Below are 18,493 nucleotides of genomic sequence, written 5' to 3'. Positions count from 1 at the left end.
CTCTCTTCTTTCACTGCTCTGATCAGTTCTTTCAAATCAGATCTAACCACGATAATATATTGCTTTTGCATGTCATCAAATGATGTTTTATTAACTAGCATAGTAGTGGACATCAGTAAGCATCAGTAAGGCAGCAAAACAAATATAAACGGGTAAATGTAACTGTTGAAAAAAGGTCTTCAGTGTAATAACTCCCTTCTTTCACACCCTATCAGCCCTGGATGCTCCCAAAGACCTGACTGTAACAGAGATGACCGAGACCACGATGATGCTGGAGTGGAGGCGTCCCTTTGCCAAACTGGACTCCTACAGGCTGGTTTACATTTCCGCTGATGGTCACAGGGCTGAAGAAGTGATCCTGGGCAGCTCTGAATCTCACACCCTGAGGGGCCTGACACCCGGCATGCTGTATACCATCAACCTCAGTGCAGAGAGGGGCCGCAGAAGCAGCGTACCAGCCACCATCTCAGCACCCACAGGTCAGCACAGCTGAACACATGTGAAAAGAGATGTTTCTAATAAACCAGGAGTGGCTTGTTTGACATTATAGGTTTTCTGAATTGTCTGGCAGGAAAAACCGTAGAAAGAAAAGAGAAAAGAAAAAAGTGTAGAGAGAGGAAGCCGAGCAATCTTGATAGCTTTTCTGGTGGCATTTATGCCAGCGAGATAACATTTTCAGATACCCAGATAAAACATTATATGTAAGCTATATTAGCATCGCCACCATCCACGCCACATTTATAACACTCTGTCTCCAAAGTGTTAGGCACAGCACTTGTGAACCCTGCGGTTAGTTTTGGCCAAAGCACTTCCATAACATCGCTTATAATGTGTTATCACATAAAAATAACTTAAAATCTGAGCAGGTAAAAACAAAATGGCCTGGATACCACTAGAACTAAGTCAGTTCTTAGCTTAAACTGAGACTTGGTCTGCATAATTCTATTGCCTGGTTTCAGCTGGCGATGCGAGGCAGACTAATTGAAGTTCCTATTGACCAGAGGTTTATTTACATTTCATCATTCGTTACAGCAGCCACACTGAGGCAATAAATTGAACCCATTGTTTGCTTCTCAGTTCAGTGTCTTAAACTCCCTCAGTCCCCCATTGATAGACTGTGGGTTTATTTTTTCTATTTTCCAAGTTTCTTTGAAAGAAAAGGCAAATAAGGTGACGGTGGCATATTTTTAATGCTGTGGTCTGAGAGCCTCCAAGGCAAATATTTCACAGTTAAACCTTCCGGTTATGTAACGAGTGCTCATTAAATGCATAGTTACAGGCAAAAATTGATAAAGTTTGAGGGAAAAGGTGAGCTATTGGAATAACTATTTTTTGATACTTTATTGGCTGCTGCACCGTCCTCTTTATGTTCACTTGTTTGTGTGGTCATGAACAGTACATATGAGTGAACCCCTGAGTACGTGCGTTGTGTATTGGTAGGTTTATGAGGCTTGGAGTGGGGGTGGGGGGTGGTTGTATGGATATGTGTGCGCCATGCACAATGTTCATTCATGTGATAATTGTTGGCGTGAGCCCCACTCCCCTCTGGGTTTGTGCGATTTGACCACGATGAACTGTGGGTCTGTCAGATAAAAGGCCACATGCTGGGACTCCGGTTAAAACATTGTCTCTGAAATCAGCAGCCCTCTAATCCACAGCCTGGCCGATCTTTAGCCTTTATCGTATCCAAACACGTAGCGCAAACGCAGATCACGCTCTTGTTGCAGGAGGGGCTGAAGGAAAGAGGAGGGGTAGAGTGAGGAGTCTGGGAACCTTACAGTCATCAAAAAATATCAAGAGTTTGATGGCAAGTCTTTCAGATAAGTGTGCAGGGAAATAGTGGCAAGCCAAAATGCACCTTTCAAAATCCAAATAATTTTAGAAGCAGGATATACAATTTAGATAATATGTAATTAAAAAAAAAAAAAAGGGAAATCAGGTGCCACAGGCAAGGATTATCATAATTTAAACTAATCAGCTGACTGAGTTTGGATCACAATATCTGACTTCCGTGAATATGCGCATATTTGCACAAAGGAAAACTAAACCCACAGTGTTACCCTGTAATCAGCTGTCCTGAAAGCCTTTTACAAAGTGTTGACATATTTGGATTTTGGCTGCTGCTGCAAATTCTGCCAGGAAGTCAGTTTATATGTGACTGTTTCCATCAAAAGATTCATGGTGCATTAACAACTAAAAATAATAGAACAGAAAGAGAAAAACAAAACATTGTGAATAAAGCAAGATCAATGTCCTGCATGCACTGACATGATCTGTAAGAAGGTCTGGACACTGCCTGGTGGAGAAGTTCAACTCTAATTCTTTAAATTAACACACTGAGGATGAATGAGTATCAAATGGAAGGTATCCATATAAGAAGGTGATATCTTAGGGGACCATTTGGTAATGTCATTGCACACATCTTCAACCGCATGAGCAGATTTTAAGGGTTCTCTCAAATTCAAAAGAAAAAAAAGACATTCCCATCACCTCTATAATAGACTTTATCTAGACCTTTAAGATTTAATACATATGGAGTTAAACTGAATTTTGTTTGAACAGCAGCAGTGCTATGTGTGAACAGCATCTCCATAGGACTTGCTGTGGCCATTGCTACATGCTTTTGTTGGGAAGAAACATAAAATGCAAAACAAGACAAACAAGAGATTTTTGTAAAGGTTTGTTTTATATGTTGAAAATTGAAATTCCATTCATCTCAATTTATAGCAGCACACACACTGAAATCTCAGAGTCACGCTTTGCTAAACCAAATATTGAAATTCTAGATCCCACTGAGTTAATGGGAACGTATTTTTTCCCCTTCTGTTTGTTTTAAGTTAAAATGTATTTTTTTCCCTGTTAAAGAGAAAGCCTACATTTAAGTTTAAAAGCTAGCTAAAAAGAAATTTATTTTTTAGCTAACTATATATATAGTAGTAATATATAGTATAGTAAGTAATATATAGTTAGTTAGGCTAGCTAATAAGATTAGAGCTCAACTTTAGAGCCTGGGCTCAGAGAAATATCAGTGAGCCTGGACTGAACTGAACCTTTAAATGCTACTTGCCTGGCATTTAAAGGTTTTGTCCCTATGAGGAGTTAAACGTGTGCTTGGTGCGTATCTGATGTTAGCTTTTTGTGACACCATGATGTCACAATCTAAATAGAGACTTTTAGTCCTTTTATCAACATCAAGGACTCAATGTGCTGGACACAGCTAAACTAATCAACTAACTGCTATGACATGTCATTTTAACACATTAACTCACTACCACTTTGTGCATTTAAGACAGCCATGAAATTTATAAAAGATGGATGCAGCTAGAGTGATGTTATCTGTTGGTTTGTAAGGTCCTGTTTTTGAAGATTTGGCCTGACAGTTTTGGCTTTTGCCATCTTAGCTTTTTTAAACCTGACATCACAATCAAGGGACAGACCTGACTGGGACTTTCCATGGACAGTGCATGCAGCACACCTAGAAAATCATATGGCAGGTGTGGCTTAAAGAAAACCTGCCTTCAAGTTTCTTCTGGTCTGTACCATAATTGACAAAATAAGCATCATGTTGTATTTAATAATTGTTAAGTGAGGGCCTGGATTTTAGTACCTTGCATTTTCTTATTAGACCTTGAAGGTATGTCCATCTTTTATATCAAGTCCATGGTGAGGTCCGGTTAAGCTTTTTTCTTTCTTTTTAACCTAATGTGGAAAAAATGAAGAGAACTCTTCAGATGAATTGTGACCAAGTGAAAAGCTAAACTTCACTTCTTTGTTTTCCTACATTAAGTCCTCTGATTTCACATTCAAAAGCAATACACAAGCATTTCTGTAATGGTTTATATAGCACCATAATGTAACCGAAGGTTAGGCGGTCATAGGGATATTTCCAAGTGTTTTACTGATTTACAGTGTACATTTGTGTTATTCTATATATTATCATCTATTATTTTAAAGAGTTGACAAATTCAAAAATTATACCTGCTTATAAATAGATGTATGTTAGAAATCACATAAATCACTTTCTGCTTTTTATTGCTCAACCCAGTATCACAACAAAATGTGAAATGGACACATGTAAAACAGTTGATTTACTGCATACAAAAATGTCATTACCAGCAGGAGGAGACCATATATATGTAAAACCACAAAGTCGGTGATGAGCAAAAAATGCATAAAGTACATTCCAGGTCCTTAATCCAGAAATAATTCATATATACATTATATGTACATTATATACATTATACATATATATATATATATATATATATATATATATATATATATTATTTTCATATATTATTTTCATGTGATTATTTATATGACTTGTAATAAAATACCTCCATCTGCTGTTACTGCAACTTCTGCATGCATGTCCATTTCATGCTTTAGAGAGCCACAGCGTGAAATAGACACGGTGGACCAGCGTGTCGATTACATGCTTTGATGTGATATCGGGTTGTATTGCTAAATAAGGAAAATTAAAGAAAAGATTAGGGTATTTCCAAAAACAAAAGACTCAATCTCTCTTCATACTGTTGGCACAGAAAATGGTCATGCATTTTCCTTGTCCGTCTAAGCTCTCGGTAATCAATGATCAGCTGATTCCAACCAACCCCCCACCTTACATTCCTATTGTCTACCATCCCATTTACTCTCCGCTGTGCCGCACAGTGAAAGAGGATAATGGGAGCCTTGATGTTTACCTGAGCCATCTATCTCCATCTCTTTCTAACCTACTCTGTGAATGCTTGCACACACAATGGACTATAATTACAGGCTGCTCATGGCTCTGCATGGCCTCCCTGTAGGTTTGAAGTGGACAGCGTACTTCTGCCGCACTGGCCGGGCTCCGCTGCACCTTCAAATGTTAATGGCTCATTCACAGCCATTAATGCGCACAAGCTGCATCAGCATATCTGCCCACCACTCTCTATCTTTATGTCTTCCACTGATATGGTAATATAGAGTAGATGGCTATAGGTAGACAATGATAATAAGGCTATTTGTTCTCTCTGGTCTTTTGTAGTGGAAATATGAGAATATTTCCATTCTGGACCTTTTCTCCTTTCTCCTGACGGCAAAATGAAATTACTGAGTGCTGGACAATTGTCTTTCCCCCTACATGTGATTATATAGTTCTTTGTTGGTTATTATATGTTTCACATTTACATTGTTGTGAGTTGTTGTCAATAGGAAATGTTCCAAAAGAACCTAAAAAAATCTCAAAATGTGTGTTCATCGTGTGATCAAAAACTTCCAGAAATTGGCATACCACAAAAAATATTGCAGATCTCTATTTATTTGATAGGAATTATGCAGTTTAAGGAGTACAAAGCGTGACACTGGTAATTTGCACAAAGAGGTTGTAACTATTGTTGATTTCCAACTCGTGTCCCTTGTTGGGTTTTTCACATCCACCATACACAAATAAAATATTATAATATTCAACCACATGAAACCACAATACAATATAGATACATAACGACAACGAATTACAAATAATACACATAATCAGATACATTCCTAAAAATAATCTTGACTTCAATAATCTTTATTAAAAAAAATATAGTCTAATTAATTCAAATGACCTCAGCTCTTATTATTTTATTTTTTTTGCGCCAGTTTTCACCAGCTCTCAACTGCATACATATTTTTAAATACGAGTATTTGAAACATTAATACATGAAATTACAAGCAGCATAGTGGTACATCTTAGTAGCCTATCACTAACTGAAGGAAATCCAGCTTAGATCGCATGGTCATGAGTGCTTAAAAAAAGCAGCTGTTCTTGATTTTTATAGCCCTATTCCTGGAAAGTTTTGATCACCACTTGTATGTTTGTGTTTTAAGGTTTGACCAATATATGAAGCCAGATGTATTTTCTAACATCTTAACATCCACCGGGTTGGCAGTGACCATTCTTTATGGGATTATCTAGCCCTTGAAAAGCAAGCTTACCCTACCCCTAAAGAGTTCACTGGTGACCTCGTGGATATTAAGCAGTTAGAAGTGTACAAATAAGTTGACCATCGGCTTTACCACATGAATTGGTCTAACCTTTTGTTGATGTGTTTGTCATCACCCAGAGGAGGAGAAGCCCGTGGTGACCAACGTCACCATCAGCGATGTAACGTGGGACAGCTTCCTCTTGTCCTGGTTTGCCGAGGATGGGGCTTTTGAGGCTTTTCTGATCACGGTTACTGATGCAGAGACAGGCGCTGAGTGGCAAAACCACACTGTGCCCGCTGATGCTCGCAGCCTCGCCATCACCAGCCTCTACCCCACCACCTGGTACAGAGCTATTGTGTACGGGGTGTACAGGGGAGCCCCCTTAGACCCTGTCATTGCAGAAACCATCACAGGTATCAATGCAATCAATTCTGGGCCCTCGCATTTTCCTATGATTTCTTCTTTGTCTAATAGACACAGTCCTGTAATCTCTCCTTCTCTCTGTGAGTTTTCTAGATTACTCTGTTCAGCACTGCCTTTAATTGTGGCAATCACTAATAGGTGTTATACAAACACTTGTTCTTGTGCATTTTTTACACCGTTGGACCTCTTTCTTGATATGCTCAAAAATGTTTCAGATTACAAAGAGTTTATTTTTATAAATCTTTGAGAATGAAACATTTAACTTAGGGATGAAAACAGCTTGCTTTGTTCATGCCCATGAGATTTCTGCAAAGCAACAAGTCAGCTCTTATATTCTTGGTTAGCTTCAGGTTTGGAAATAAAAAATTTTTAAAGTATACATAAGGGCAATTTATCAGCCACTGCGGTGGAGATTACTCTTTGCAGGGTAAACAAAATCTCCTTGCCTTCCAGACACTGTGAACAATCCAAATCCCCAAGCAACACCCCTTCATCAGCCATCCATCACACGCGTATCCCTGCCTTTGATGCAGGCATCGTGAAATGGGCTAACACTACAGCGCCCACACAAACTCATTCAATCTATATTAGTCCAGCCGTGGAGCTGCGTTTGATCCACTTGTCAATCTGCCTGTTGGTATGAGTCCAGCCTGAAACAGCAACTGGTCTGTTATGTGAACAGGGAGAAACATGTCAAAAAACCAGTCAAGGTGCACTGGTTTCCCCTTCCCCAACACCAGTCATTATCAGTGAGTAGCATGCTGTAAATCCCAGTATGTGTCTAATAAGAAGGCTTTAAATAGCAAAAGCATATACCACCAAGAATGTTGGAGAATGTAGTTGTACACTAAATAAGGGATACAAAAAATATGACACTATTCTTTACAGGACCATAACAACAGAAATCTGAAAGACCCTTTAGACTTTGACTATCTTAAGCAGGTCTATGGTAGAATTAGGACTAGGATACTAAAAACAGTGGTACTAATGAGATATGGTGGGGAGTCACTTCTTGTCTGGGGCCTAAACAATAGCTCGAGTCAGTCAAAAAAATGTTTTGCTTTCTGAGAATATACTAAGGCTGGGTTTGGATGTTAATGATGGCTAATGGCTAATTATTTAATGATGGAGCTTCAGTTTTGCGACGGCCAACTTATGTTTGGACAAACACGATCATAAAAAGCAGTACTTTTGGTATTCATTTTTCTTAGCCACAGCAACTATGAGGCATTACCATTACAGGTTTTGTTCATATATACTTGTTGTGAAAAGTTTGTGAAATGGTCTAAATTTCATCAGATTAAAAAAATTAAGACCAGTCCAGTCATAAAGAAAATTTGTGGAAAAAGGCTACAGAGAGAGAGAGAGAGAGAGCAGTAATAACAAGCAGGTGAACTCACACACTAATGACGGTGGGGCCAAGAACAAATTCTGGAAGTAAAAACCGTAAAATACATGTGCTCTAATATAAAACAGGATGGAATGAAAGAAAGATCAAGTGTAAGTGCACAATGACAGCACTGTCAACATTCAAAAACACTGAGGTAAACAGGTAACAGAAACAGATCATTATGAAGATTTTGTGAAACACATGAAATAATGTGCAGGCTTAGAAGTCAAAAAATAAGTAGCTGAGTATCCAACAGTATCATTCAGCATTTGACTGATGAAGATCAGTCATGTGGAAGAAAGATGGTAGGACTGATGGAGAGAGGAAAAAAACCCCGAGGCTCTTTTGTCACTTTGTGTGAGGCCTCTTTTCTGTATGCATCCCCAGTTCCCTCAAGCCTGGACTGCACTTCATTCTCATGCTGCCGTTGCCCCTGGGCTCTGGTGCTAGGGTGCCAGGGGCTTCTGGGGCCACGCAGAATATGGCATGCGCTCAACACGGCCCATTGTCTGCATGCTAATGGTGTGGCGAAACCATCTTAACATTTTTCATTAGCATCACTTAATCCATAAAACATTCCGACTTGTGAATACAAACGCTGACTAATTATGTTATGCACGGTGGCCGTCGTTGGTCTGCTGAAGAAGGACACTGCAGGGAAAATAGAGTTGTCGCTGAGGATGGAGTGAGGAAACTTTGATTAACAGAGAGGGTGTTTTATACAATGAATGACTGGAACCACTGAGAGCACTCAGAGAAAGCTCAGTTCAGAATCGTATCCGTACAAGCTATTATCAGGCGAGACTGGAACCAGCCCTGGGGTTCAGCTTGCAGACCCCCTTAGCAGGTTAGCTGGCGCCGGTGTGTACCTCATCCACTAACAGGCTCCTTTTTGTTCCCTCAGGTCTTGAGAGGGGGGTGGAAGTGTAGAGAAGGTGGAGGCAGTTGTGAGAGGGTGAAATCAGTAGCAAGCTAGCACATGTTAGCTGATGGATGTAGCTCTCTTCTCTCTTCCGCTGACCAGCTGAAGCCGGCTGGCGGCTAATGAAGAGTGACAGCTCCCTGGGATTTGTGTGCTCTGCTTCTCATTTCCACCGCTTCTTCTCACAACAAATGCCTCATGGTTTTTCCCTCACATTAAAAAAAGGGGGTTTCAGGCTAGTTCAAGGACCCCTGAGACCCTCACATTTGGTGTTGTGTTTTAATGAGCAGTGGCGCTGGGCTTCACTGAGCCTTTCTTGAGCCCACTTATATCTACTTCTATCCAGGCTGCTTTAAAAGCTCTGTCCAGTCCGTGTACCCATCTGCATGGCTACCGGAAGTTTCTCTGACTAATTAGCAGCAGCGAACACATCCTCAGGAGAAACAGAGCTTTTTCTCCCACAGCTGTTAGACTCCTGCTGTGTCTCAGCCTTTCTTCCTATCACTGTCATTATTAGAAGCTGCTAATGACTGCTTGACTACCGGCTTTTACAAGTTCACATTCACACAACCCCATCTGTATGCACATCTGCAACTCAGTCTACTTTCAGGATTTCACTGCTATTTTGAGTTCTTTCCTTTGCTTCGAAATTCATAGCATTGGAAACATGAATTTGAAATGGGACCAAAATCGTTGCTTTTTTTTTTTTTTTTGCCGTAAATTGGACTTTTCAACATTTATTGAGATCATTTTTAATTTTGACAGCAAATTTTGATTTAGTTTTCCTCATCTAAATTATTTTAGTTTTGTCAACTAAATATCATAGGATTTCCTTACATTAAATGTAAAATGTGCCCATATGTTTAATCTTCTGTTCCTCCCAAGTGTTGATATTTTGTCACATTTCCATGAGGAACAGGAACTCGTACCGCTTCCAAAAAACTGAAAAGTTATACCGGTGTGCAGAGAAGGATTATAGAGGCACAAGGAGATTACTTCAGATTATATCATTCGTGGCTTTCTACACAATTTATTTAGTTCTGATTGGATCTCATCTCTCCAAAATATTTTAATCTTGTTTTTATTTGTTCATGAAAGTTTCCTTGTGCATTGGCTTTTATTTAGTTATCGTTGTGTTTTTGACCGAAAGAAAAGGTTGTTGACGAAAACTACGATGAAAATTAGACTGATTAAGAGTTAGCCTCAATTCCCCATCTAAGGGAATGCAGTATTTTAAAGGCCAGAAAAGCTATATGTAATCTATACTTTTCTCAAACTTGATAAATAAATCCTGATCACAGTTTTGACTCAGTTTTTTCTTCATTTTATTAATACTTCCATTAAATGTAACAGATCAGTCACACAAGCCCTAAAGACTCCACTTTGAATTTTGTTTCTTTCATGTTGTTCTACTAAAACTCTTCTCTTTCCACTCTGCAAAGTAAAAATGTTATACACCTTTTTTGTTTGCCATGTTCATCAAATCTTAAAATGCTCCACAGAGAAGCCAAACTGACTATCACCCCTGTCACTCAGAGTACGAACCAGAGGTGCAGTCTCTCCTGGTCTCCGACGTCACCACAGACAGCTTTCAGCTGTCCTGGATGGCCGAAGAGGACTCCTTTGACACCTTTGTCATAATGGTCAGCCAGGCTGAAGGCTTAGACCAACCAAGAGAGCTGGTGCTGGGTGGTGAGGAGAGAACTGCAGTGATGACAGATCTCAATGAGGATACTGAGTACAAAGTTGAAATCTTTGGCCTCATTTTGGGAAGACGTTCCAAGTCTCTCTTGGAGGTGTTAAAAACAGGTACACAGTGAAAAGATGGAAACGAGAGGCCCAAGATTTGAACTGGAACTCTGGATACGTCTTGTCCGCGTAGTCAATGTGGAATGGTGTCATATCCTGTCTTTGGTGGTAACAGCATGAGTAGTAGCTGTGCTCTAACTTTCGTCCTTTATAAAGTACATCTTTTTGTCTACTAACCTGGTACCAAAGCATTACAGTATTTGTCCAACGGATATTTGGGTTGTTTTATGTCTGACAGTACTCCTGAGATGCAAATGAACAACCAGGTAGATTACGCAGTGCTGTTTTCAAGGCTGATGCTGGATAAGACTCTGACTTTCACGTGGGTTTTACTGAGATCAGCCCAATATTAAAATGACCTGGTATGGTTGAGATGAAGCAGTAACACTTAGGACGCATTAAAATACAGTATTATTGTATTTTTAACCTCATGGCATCCACCAGGACACCAGTGAACCACTAAGGATAGGGTTAGATTTGCTTCACGTTTGAGTCACAAGCTTAAAAAGCAAGTCGAAAATCCAAAATCATTTGTATATGCCATATAGATGAAATCCATGTAGAGGTGTAGATTTGAACCTAATCCTAACCCTACTCTGAATGTTAAGAGGGTAACGGAGATTTCACTATTCCCAAAGTGGTATTAAGACCTGTTAGTAAATGATCTGGTATAAAGAAGTGTGCATGTGTGCACATAAATACATCAATCTGAGGTATCAGAAAAGGCCATTCATTAAAACTGCATATTTTCAGTCGAGCCCCACTCAGGACCAGAGATGGGCAGTAACGCGTTACTTGTAACTGGTTACTGTAATCTGATTACTTTTTTCAAGTAACGAGTAATGTAAGGGATTACTATTGCAAAAACGGTAATTAGATTAACCTTACTTTCACGTAGGAACGCTGCGTTACTGCGTTACTAAAACCGTGATTTTTTGCGAGTGTCTCATGACAGTGACGTAAGCGAGTGCGACGTTTGTGACAACAGCTGTCTGCAGATCAACAATGGATAATATATCGAGTGCGGAGAGAGTTTGAGCGTGCAGCGTTTAAAGCGTGGAAGTACTGACCTTATTTTGAGTTTGATTCCATAAAAAGTGACAAAAACATTAGTGTCCGTTGTGCGTGGGAAGAAAACTTCTTTTTACAGCGAAAAAAACCCCTAACCTTCCAAGCAAGCACCAAGTGCGCTACGAGAAACTCGCGGATTCTTCAACTGACCGCTGCGGCACACCTGCACCAGGGTAAACCTCCGCCTACCCCAGTCCTGCTTTACAGGTGAAAATAGAGCAACAGGACCGCTAGTCTTTGATTTTATTTATTTTCTGCTGTGTTTTACTTGCATCTATTTGAAAGAGTGAGTGTAAACACAAAAAAATATTTTATTTTATGTGCTGGAATGTGCAGAAAATAGGTTTAAATGTTAAACAAATTTCTTCCAGTCAGAGAATGTTGCATATAATTTAATTTTTGCTTGATGCATAAAGTTAAAAGATTAAAACTAATAAAACAAGTTTTAAAAAGAGACTTTTCCATTTGATTACATTTTGTATGATGGATTATGCAGAAAAAGTAGAATTGGGTTGAAAGATCTATCGCTTTATCACCTATTCAGGTTGTAAATCATGTTTTTAAAAAGTAACTAAGTAATTAATTACTTTTGAAAATAAGTAATTAGTAAAGCAACGGGATTACTTTTGGGGGGAAGTAATCAGTAATTAGTAACTGATTACTTTTTTCAAGTAACTTGACCAACACTGCTCAGGACACGTACTTATGCTCTTTACTCCTTTTTCGTTGTGTTGCTGTGGTCTTTTACTCATTCTTGTCTAAATGCCCCTGCCAAAGGTTGTCTTTGATAGCTTGACTTCATGTGTCAGTGTCTCTATGTAAAGAAGGTGGTGGTTGTCCATGTCATATAAAACTGCTGTCTCTGCCTGTGTCCTCCATCATCCCCCCTGAGGTAAAGGATTTAGTCTTGGGTTGCGTGGCACATGCTTCACTTTTGTGTTGCCATGAAATGGGAGCAAGTTAATCTCTTCAGGTCTGTCACGCAAGATACCCCAGCTCACTCTTAACTGGGAACAGTTCTGTCTGTGTGAGCCTGGGCCTCCGCAGGCCCCCTTTGTCTCTGGACTTCACTTTCTTTTACGCTCTCCTGCTTTCGCTCTGCTCTAAAATGAGTGCCTTTCAGTGGTGGATATGCCCTGCTACAGTGTCTGCGTGTTTTTCATGTCTGTTTCTTCACTCTGTTGGAGGAAATTCTCACTAGAACATGTCAATACTGTTCACTGATTGATGTTTGCTTCTATACAGTGCTTTCTTGGAATTCTAAAAAAGGCAGCACACATACTGACTGATACTTCTGTTTTTGTCTTTGTCCCCATCTGCTGTTTCTGTCTTGCCTGTGCCAGACCTGGGTTCACCCAAGGGCATTCGCTTCTCCGATGTCACTGACACGTCTGCAACTGTTCACTGGGTGACCCCAAGAGCTCGAGTGGACAGCTACCGGGTCACTTACGTACCTGTCTATGGAGGTCAGTATTTTTATGAGTGCGGTGAGACAGGGAACATTTAGACATGCTGTTCTTAAGATCCTCCAAAAGTCGCACACAGGAGATCTCTAACCATCAACTGCATCCATGACTGCATTAGGAAAAACAGATTTTAATATCTGGCACAGCAGTATGAAACAAGCCTGACTATAACCAGCATGGACAATCTCACTGCTTTTAAATTTCTCGTCCATTCATCAGTTTTTGTTGTAACTCTTTTGTCCAGACATAGACAGATGCTGCCCTCTGTTGGCTACTGATAAGTATGTCTACTGAAAATCAAGAAAATTGACCATCCTCTCACAATAGAGTCCTGTATATTTTGTGGCAAAGAGTAAATTATTTACAAATTAGTTACATCACCATGCATTTACAATTCAAAACTCAATAAGTGACCCAGACTCAAATATTGTTAGCACCTAAAAAAATTCCCACCAAAATACTGTATGTATAAAAAAGGGTTTTTGTTCTTCACTAACTTTAGGTAGAATAAATAGTAGGAAAACACAAAGACATATAGACATACAGGCAATATTTAATAAAAATATAATCAAATATAAAATCCATCCACTACTTTATCTGCTTAAGTTAGTGTCAATAACTTCAATTCAGTTCAGTTTTATTTATACAGCACCAAATCACGACAGTCTCCTCAAGGCACTTTATATTCAGCTAAGGTAGACCCTACAATAATATATACAGAGAAAACCCCAACAATCATATGACCCCCCATGAGCAAGCACTTTGGCGACAGTGGGAAGGAAAAACTCCCTTTTAATCTGGCAGAACCAGACTCAGGGAGGGGCGGCCATCTGCTGAGACTGGCCAGGGGAGAGAGAAGGAAGACAGGATAAAAGACATGCTGTGGAAGAGGAAGTGTACAGCCCAGACAGGTGGCAAGTCCAGCAATGAAAAGAACAAAAATTATCTATAAACTAATAAGAGTGTTATCTGGCAAATGTTTCCTTGTTAGACTTGAAGTGATGGTGAAATGGAATACAGAGACAGAGCTGCAAAATGACTTGGAAAAGTAACATGTTAACTGATGGCACACTGCATGTATATTGTTTATGGGTATGACAGAAGTTGTTAAATCATTCATCAGTGGGGAAATCTGCATGACTAAGAACAAGAAGGGATGAATGAAGATTCTTCTCTGAGGAAAAACAAGTACTTCACTACTTCAGCTAAGTGTTTGTTCATTCATTGAAATGATGTAAGTTATCAAAATTCCCAGGTAACGCCAAGACACTATCAGTGGATGGTTCTGCATCTCAGATTGTGCTGCCTAACCTGACACCCGGAGTCACTTACAAGGTCACCGTGATTGCTATCAAGGGTCAGAGGGAGAGTGAACCTGGATCTGACAGCGTCACCACAGGTAAAATATGCTATAATACACACATTCATAATGCGAAGAACAGATTTGCTGGCCACAAGAGTATTAGACTATACTATGATATGATGTAGTAGTGTGGTTTTGTACCTTACAAATGTGCAGTGTTAAGACAAAGAGACACAGTTAAAAACTCTGGCTAGTTAAGGTTAATTTTAGCCTAATTAAGACACCGTTTGCTTTAAATGAACTTGATGTAGATTCTTGTGTATAAAAGGTTCAAGCCTTCTGAAATTATCCAAAGCTTTAAATGGAATGTGAAGAAACAATTGTGATGATCCTATGTCTAAACCATGTATTGTTCTGAAGCGATAGCAAGTAAAAAAGAACTTAGGTGCAACTGTACTTTTGTGTAATACCACTAATACCAGTGTAGTACCGCAACATGGTGGAATGAATCTATGTGATCTTCATTTAATTGGGCAAGTTATTAAGAGCACATTATGTGAACAGATACATGTCTGTCACTACCTATAGTGCTATTAAAAGCTATTAAATAGGAGCACACATCCAGAAACATCTCAACACACGCAGTGACAAAAGCTGTCTTCTGGAGTTTTACTCTCATTTTGCTAAGAGCGAGTACAAAAGTTTCCTATAATTAATCTGTTCAGTTGGTCAGACTCATCCAAAATATTTATATTTCATAAAACACTTGAAATATAATGTAGAGAGAATGTAATTAACAGGATACAAAGTCCTAATTAGAGTGAACTAGAATACTAACAAGCTTAGCTAACAAATTAGTAGCTTCTGGCAACTATTACACTAACGTATATATCTAACATATATCTATATACCCTGTATTGCACATAAGTGGTTCGCAGGTGCCCATTCGCTGTCTAAATAAAAGAGGCGCACCAGATAATAAGAAGTTGTTGCAACGCGCGTTAGCGTATATAAGATTTTCTGGAGGAGGACAGACATTTGTTTAGAACTCTTAAAGATGTCGAAGAAGCAAGCTCCTTTAAGAAAAATACGCAAAAGAAGCGCGTATTCTCGGAAAAGTGGTTGCAGGAGGTGAGCTGGCTTCAAACAAATGATGAACGCACAGAGATGTGGTGCAGAATATGCCGTGAAAATCCCACTCTAACGGACAAAAACAGTGCCTTTTATATGTACGCAAATGCGCGTTGCAACTTCTTATCTGGTGCGTGTCTTTTATTTTGACAGCGAATGCGCACCTGCGGACCACTTATGTGCACCCCTGTCTATATGTAGATATGTATTTTAGTGTAGTTTTCTCTATCCGGTTTTGTTTGCCAATTTGGTCAGCTCACACTCTTAATTTAGACGGTATGTGTGCGCCTGTGTGTTACAGCTCTGGATAAACCACGTGGTCTGAACGCAGTCAACATCACGGACAGTGAGGCTCTGCTGCTCTGGCAGCCCGCCATCGCTACAGTGGACGGCTATGTCATCACCTATAGTGCAGATTTAGGTAAGTACTTATGTGTGCACAACTTAGCACAGACAACAACAAAAGAAATGTTAAAACAAAAGACAGTTCAAATTTTCTTACTAAAGCAACATGACCAATATACCAATATTGAGTTGGTATATTAAAAAAGTAACATGTGACACGTAAGTCATAAGCAAGTTTGCTGCCTTTTATTTAAGCGCTCTTTTATCTTCAGAGGTGTAATTTAACTGAGTATACTTTCTCAAGTAGCAAGCTTATGATTCTGAGGTACTTTACTAGAGTATTTCTACTTTCTGTTTACCGCACTTCCAGTCGATTATCTTTCACGGGGAAGTATTTTTCCTCTGTTATATTTTCCCAGCAGGTTTAGCTGCTTTTAAATTTAAAATGTTTAAATTTATTATTATTTCTAGTGATGAGTTTATAAAAAGAAACCAGTTTAAAGATGTTGTATGCAAGTATTCTACTTCTGTAACTCTCATAATTATAAGCATGAATATTTTGAGATTTACTGTGAAGGTTTGGTTCTTGTAATGGTAAATGGACTGATTCTTATATAGCGCTTTTCTACTCTCCCGGAGTACTCAAAGCGCTCTATACAACATGCCTCATTCACCCAATCACACCCATTCTCACAAGCACTTTATCTGTACATAGTGCTTTCTAAGTACATTCACACACATTCATACTCCGATGGACGCATCGGAGAGCAACTTGGGGTTAGTATCTTGCCCAAGGATACTTGACATGCAGACTGGAGGAGCCAGGGATCGAACCACCAACCTTCCGATCAGTAGGTGACCTGCTCTACCTCCTGAGCTACAGCTACTTGTGTCTTGGTTCAGACAGATATCATTAAAATACATTTAAAGAGTATACGAAACACCTTTAAGTGAACTAAAGTGCATTCAATGGAGTATTTATTCATATTGATGTTAATGTTCAAGTTGACTGATAAGGGCTGAATACTTCCTCTGCTGGTGTTTGTCCTTCAGCTTTGATTTGGTTTCTGTTCTTTGTGTTTCTCAGTGGCTCCAGTCATGGAACGTGTGTCAGGAAACGTGGTGGAGTTTGAGATGAGCTCTCTGGCGCCAGCCACACACTACACTGTTAAGGTCTATGCTGTGCGGGACTTGGCCAAGAGTGCAGCCACTACAACAGAGTTTACCACAGGTGTTGTTTCCCTGGTGTTTTAAATGATTAGTTAAGCTAGTACAAATGGGAAAAGCTAGTAGAAATCAAGCAGTCAGTGAGATTTCTTCATTATAACTGAAACTGTATGTATGTCAAAATCTGAGAGAACAACATCTTAAGAACCCATCAGTGCTGTTTGTTGTGTTGACCACATTTCTTTCAAATACAGCAACTTTTGTTAAATCCTCAGTAAATTCTCATTTAACATTCTAATCCGTTGCAGAAGACAATCAAATTTAAATTATTCGCCTTTGCATTTTGTGTTTCCTACTCCCATTGTTGACATTGATTTTTACTGAATAATGTGTGGGTTACAAGATGCTTTTATTCATAACAAACAGCAGCTTCCCTAAAGATCCAATTGCATTTTGTGTAGCTTATAAAACTCTGAAATGAGGCGAAGGTTTTTAGTTTATGTGACAGGTGAACAAACTATAGATAACGCCAGTGTTCTCAAACCAGCAGGCACTACAGAGAAGGCTTCAGGACTGTTTTGAAGTTATGTAGAAATTTGTAAACAAATGTAATCAAAGTTTGGATTCCTTCAGATGTGGACGCCCCCCAGGACTTGACAGCCAGTAACATCCAGACAGAGAACGCCATGCTGACGTGGAAGCCTCCTCGTGCTGACATCACCGGCTACATGCTCAGCTTCGAATCTGCGGACCGAACCATCCGGGTCAGTACACAACTTATACTGCTCTCGGAAGGCCAATGCCGATCCAACTGTATGTTGAGTAAGTGGAACTTGTTCAGGAATGTTTGTTTCATACTTCAGGAGGTGGTGCTGAGTCCGACTGCGGTGTCATACAACATGGCTCAGCTCAAAGCATCCACCGAATATACTGTCAGCCTGCAGGCCCTCGCTGGACCAAAGAGAAGCAGAGTGATCACTACTGTCTTCACCACCAGTGAGTAGACAGATTTTGCCTCACTGTGATGCCTATTTATAGTGTTAATAGTAATGCAAGGACAAATAGAATATATAGCCTTTTTACATTCAGGTTTAGAGATACTGAATTAAGCTGCTAAATCAGGGCTGTCAATTATATGGTCTTTAAAAAAAAAAAATCTTCCCAGCAAAGGTTCAAACGTGGTCCAAAGGGTGACTTTAAGGAATTCCAAAGTGTTTCTGAACTCACAGCTAGAGGTCAGCATCTTCATCAATTTTAAGGATTTCCTACTGACAGACTGTTTAAACCACGTGGTCACACTGGAGTAAGACAAGCCACTTGTCCATGCTAACCCGTCTGAAGTTACAGCAGCAGTGTTTGTAATGACATCGACTGGCTCAGTGTGAAAACCCAGACACAATTTTTCTGTTCTGTAATCTGATGGTTGATTAAATGTGAATGTTTTCACAGTTTGTATGATTTCCATGCATTATTCAGCAAACAGTAAAAAATAAAATGGTTAGTGTCATATTTAACAA

At 39.5% G+C, this 18,493-nt stretch overlaps 1 protein-coding gene across 3 annotated transcripts in view; it reads left to right on the top strand.

Moving 5' to 3' along the window:
* Positions 1 to 18,493, top strand: part of tncb (tenascin Cb) — a 57,399-nt gene that overhangs the window by 33,006 nt on the left and 5,900 nt on the right. The window contains exons 10-18 of one of the 3 annotated variants that reach the window (XM_019365718.2): positions 216 to 479; positions 6,087 to 6,362; positions 10,221 to 10,493; positions 12,908 to 13,030; positions 14,286 to 14,429; positions 15,766 to 15,885; positions 16,897 to 17,040; positions 17,610 to 17,740; positions 17,840 to 17,972. In XM_019365718.2, the coding sequence (XP_019221263.1) occupies positions 216 to 479; positions 6,087 to 6,362; positions 10,221 to 10,493; positions 12,908 to 13,030; positions 14,286 to 14,429; positions 15,766 to 15,885; positions 16,897 to 17,040; positions 17,610 to 17,740; positions 17,840 to 17,972 (1,608 nt within the window). The remainder of the gene's footprint in view (positions 1 to 215; positions 480 to 6,086; positions 6,363 to 10,220; positions 10,494 to 12,907; positions 13,031 to 14,285; positions 14,430 to 15,765; positions 15,886 to 16,896; positions 17,041 to 17,609; positions 17,741 to 17,839; positions 17,973 to 18,493) is intronic. The other 2 variants (XM_013266667.3, XM_013266668.3) reach the window with 2 other exon arrangements.

The sequence above is a fragment of the Oreochromis niloticus genome, linkage group LG12 (genome assembly GCF_001858045.2).
Source record: "Oreochromis niloticus isolate F11D_XX linkage group LG12, O_niloticus_UMD_NMBU, whole genome shotgun sequence".
Lineage (NCBI taxonomy): Eukaryota > Metazoa > Chordata > Actinopteri > Cichliformes > Cichlidae > Oreochromis > Oreochromis niloticus.
This window is presented reverse-complemented; position numbering and strand designations above follow the sequence as displayed.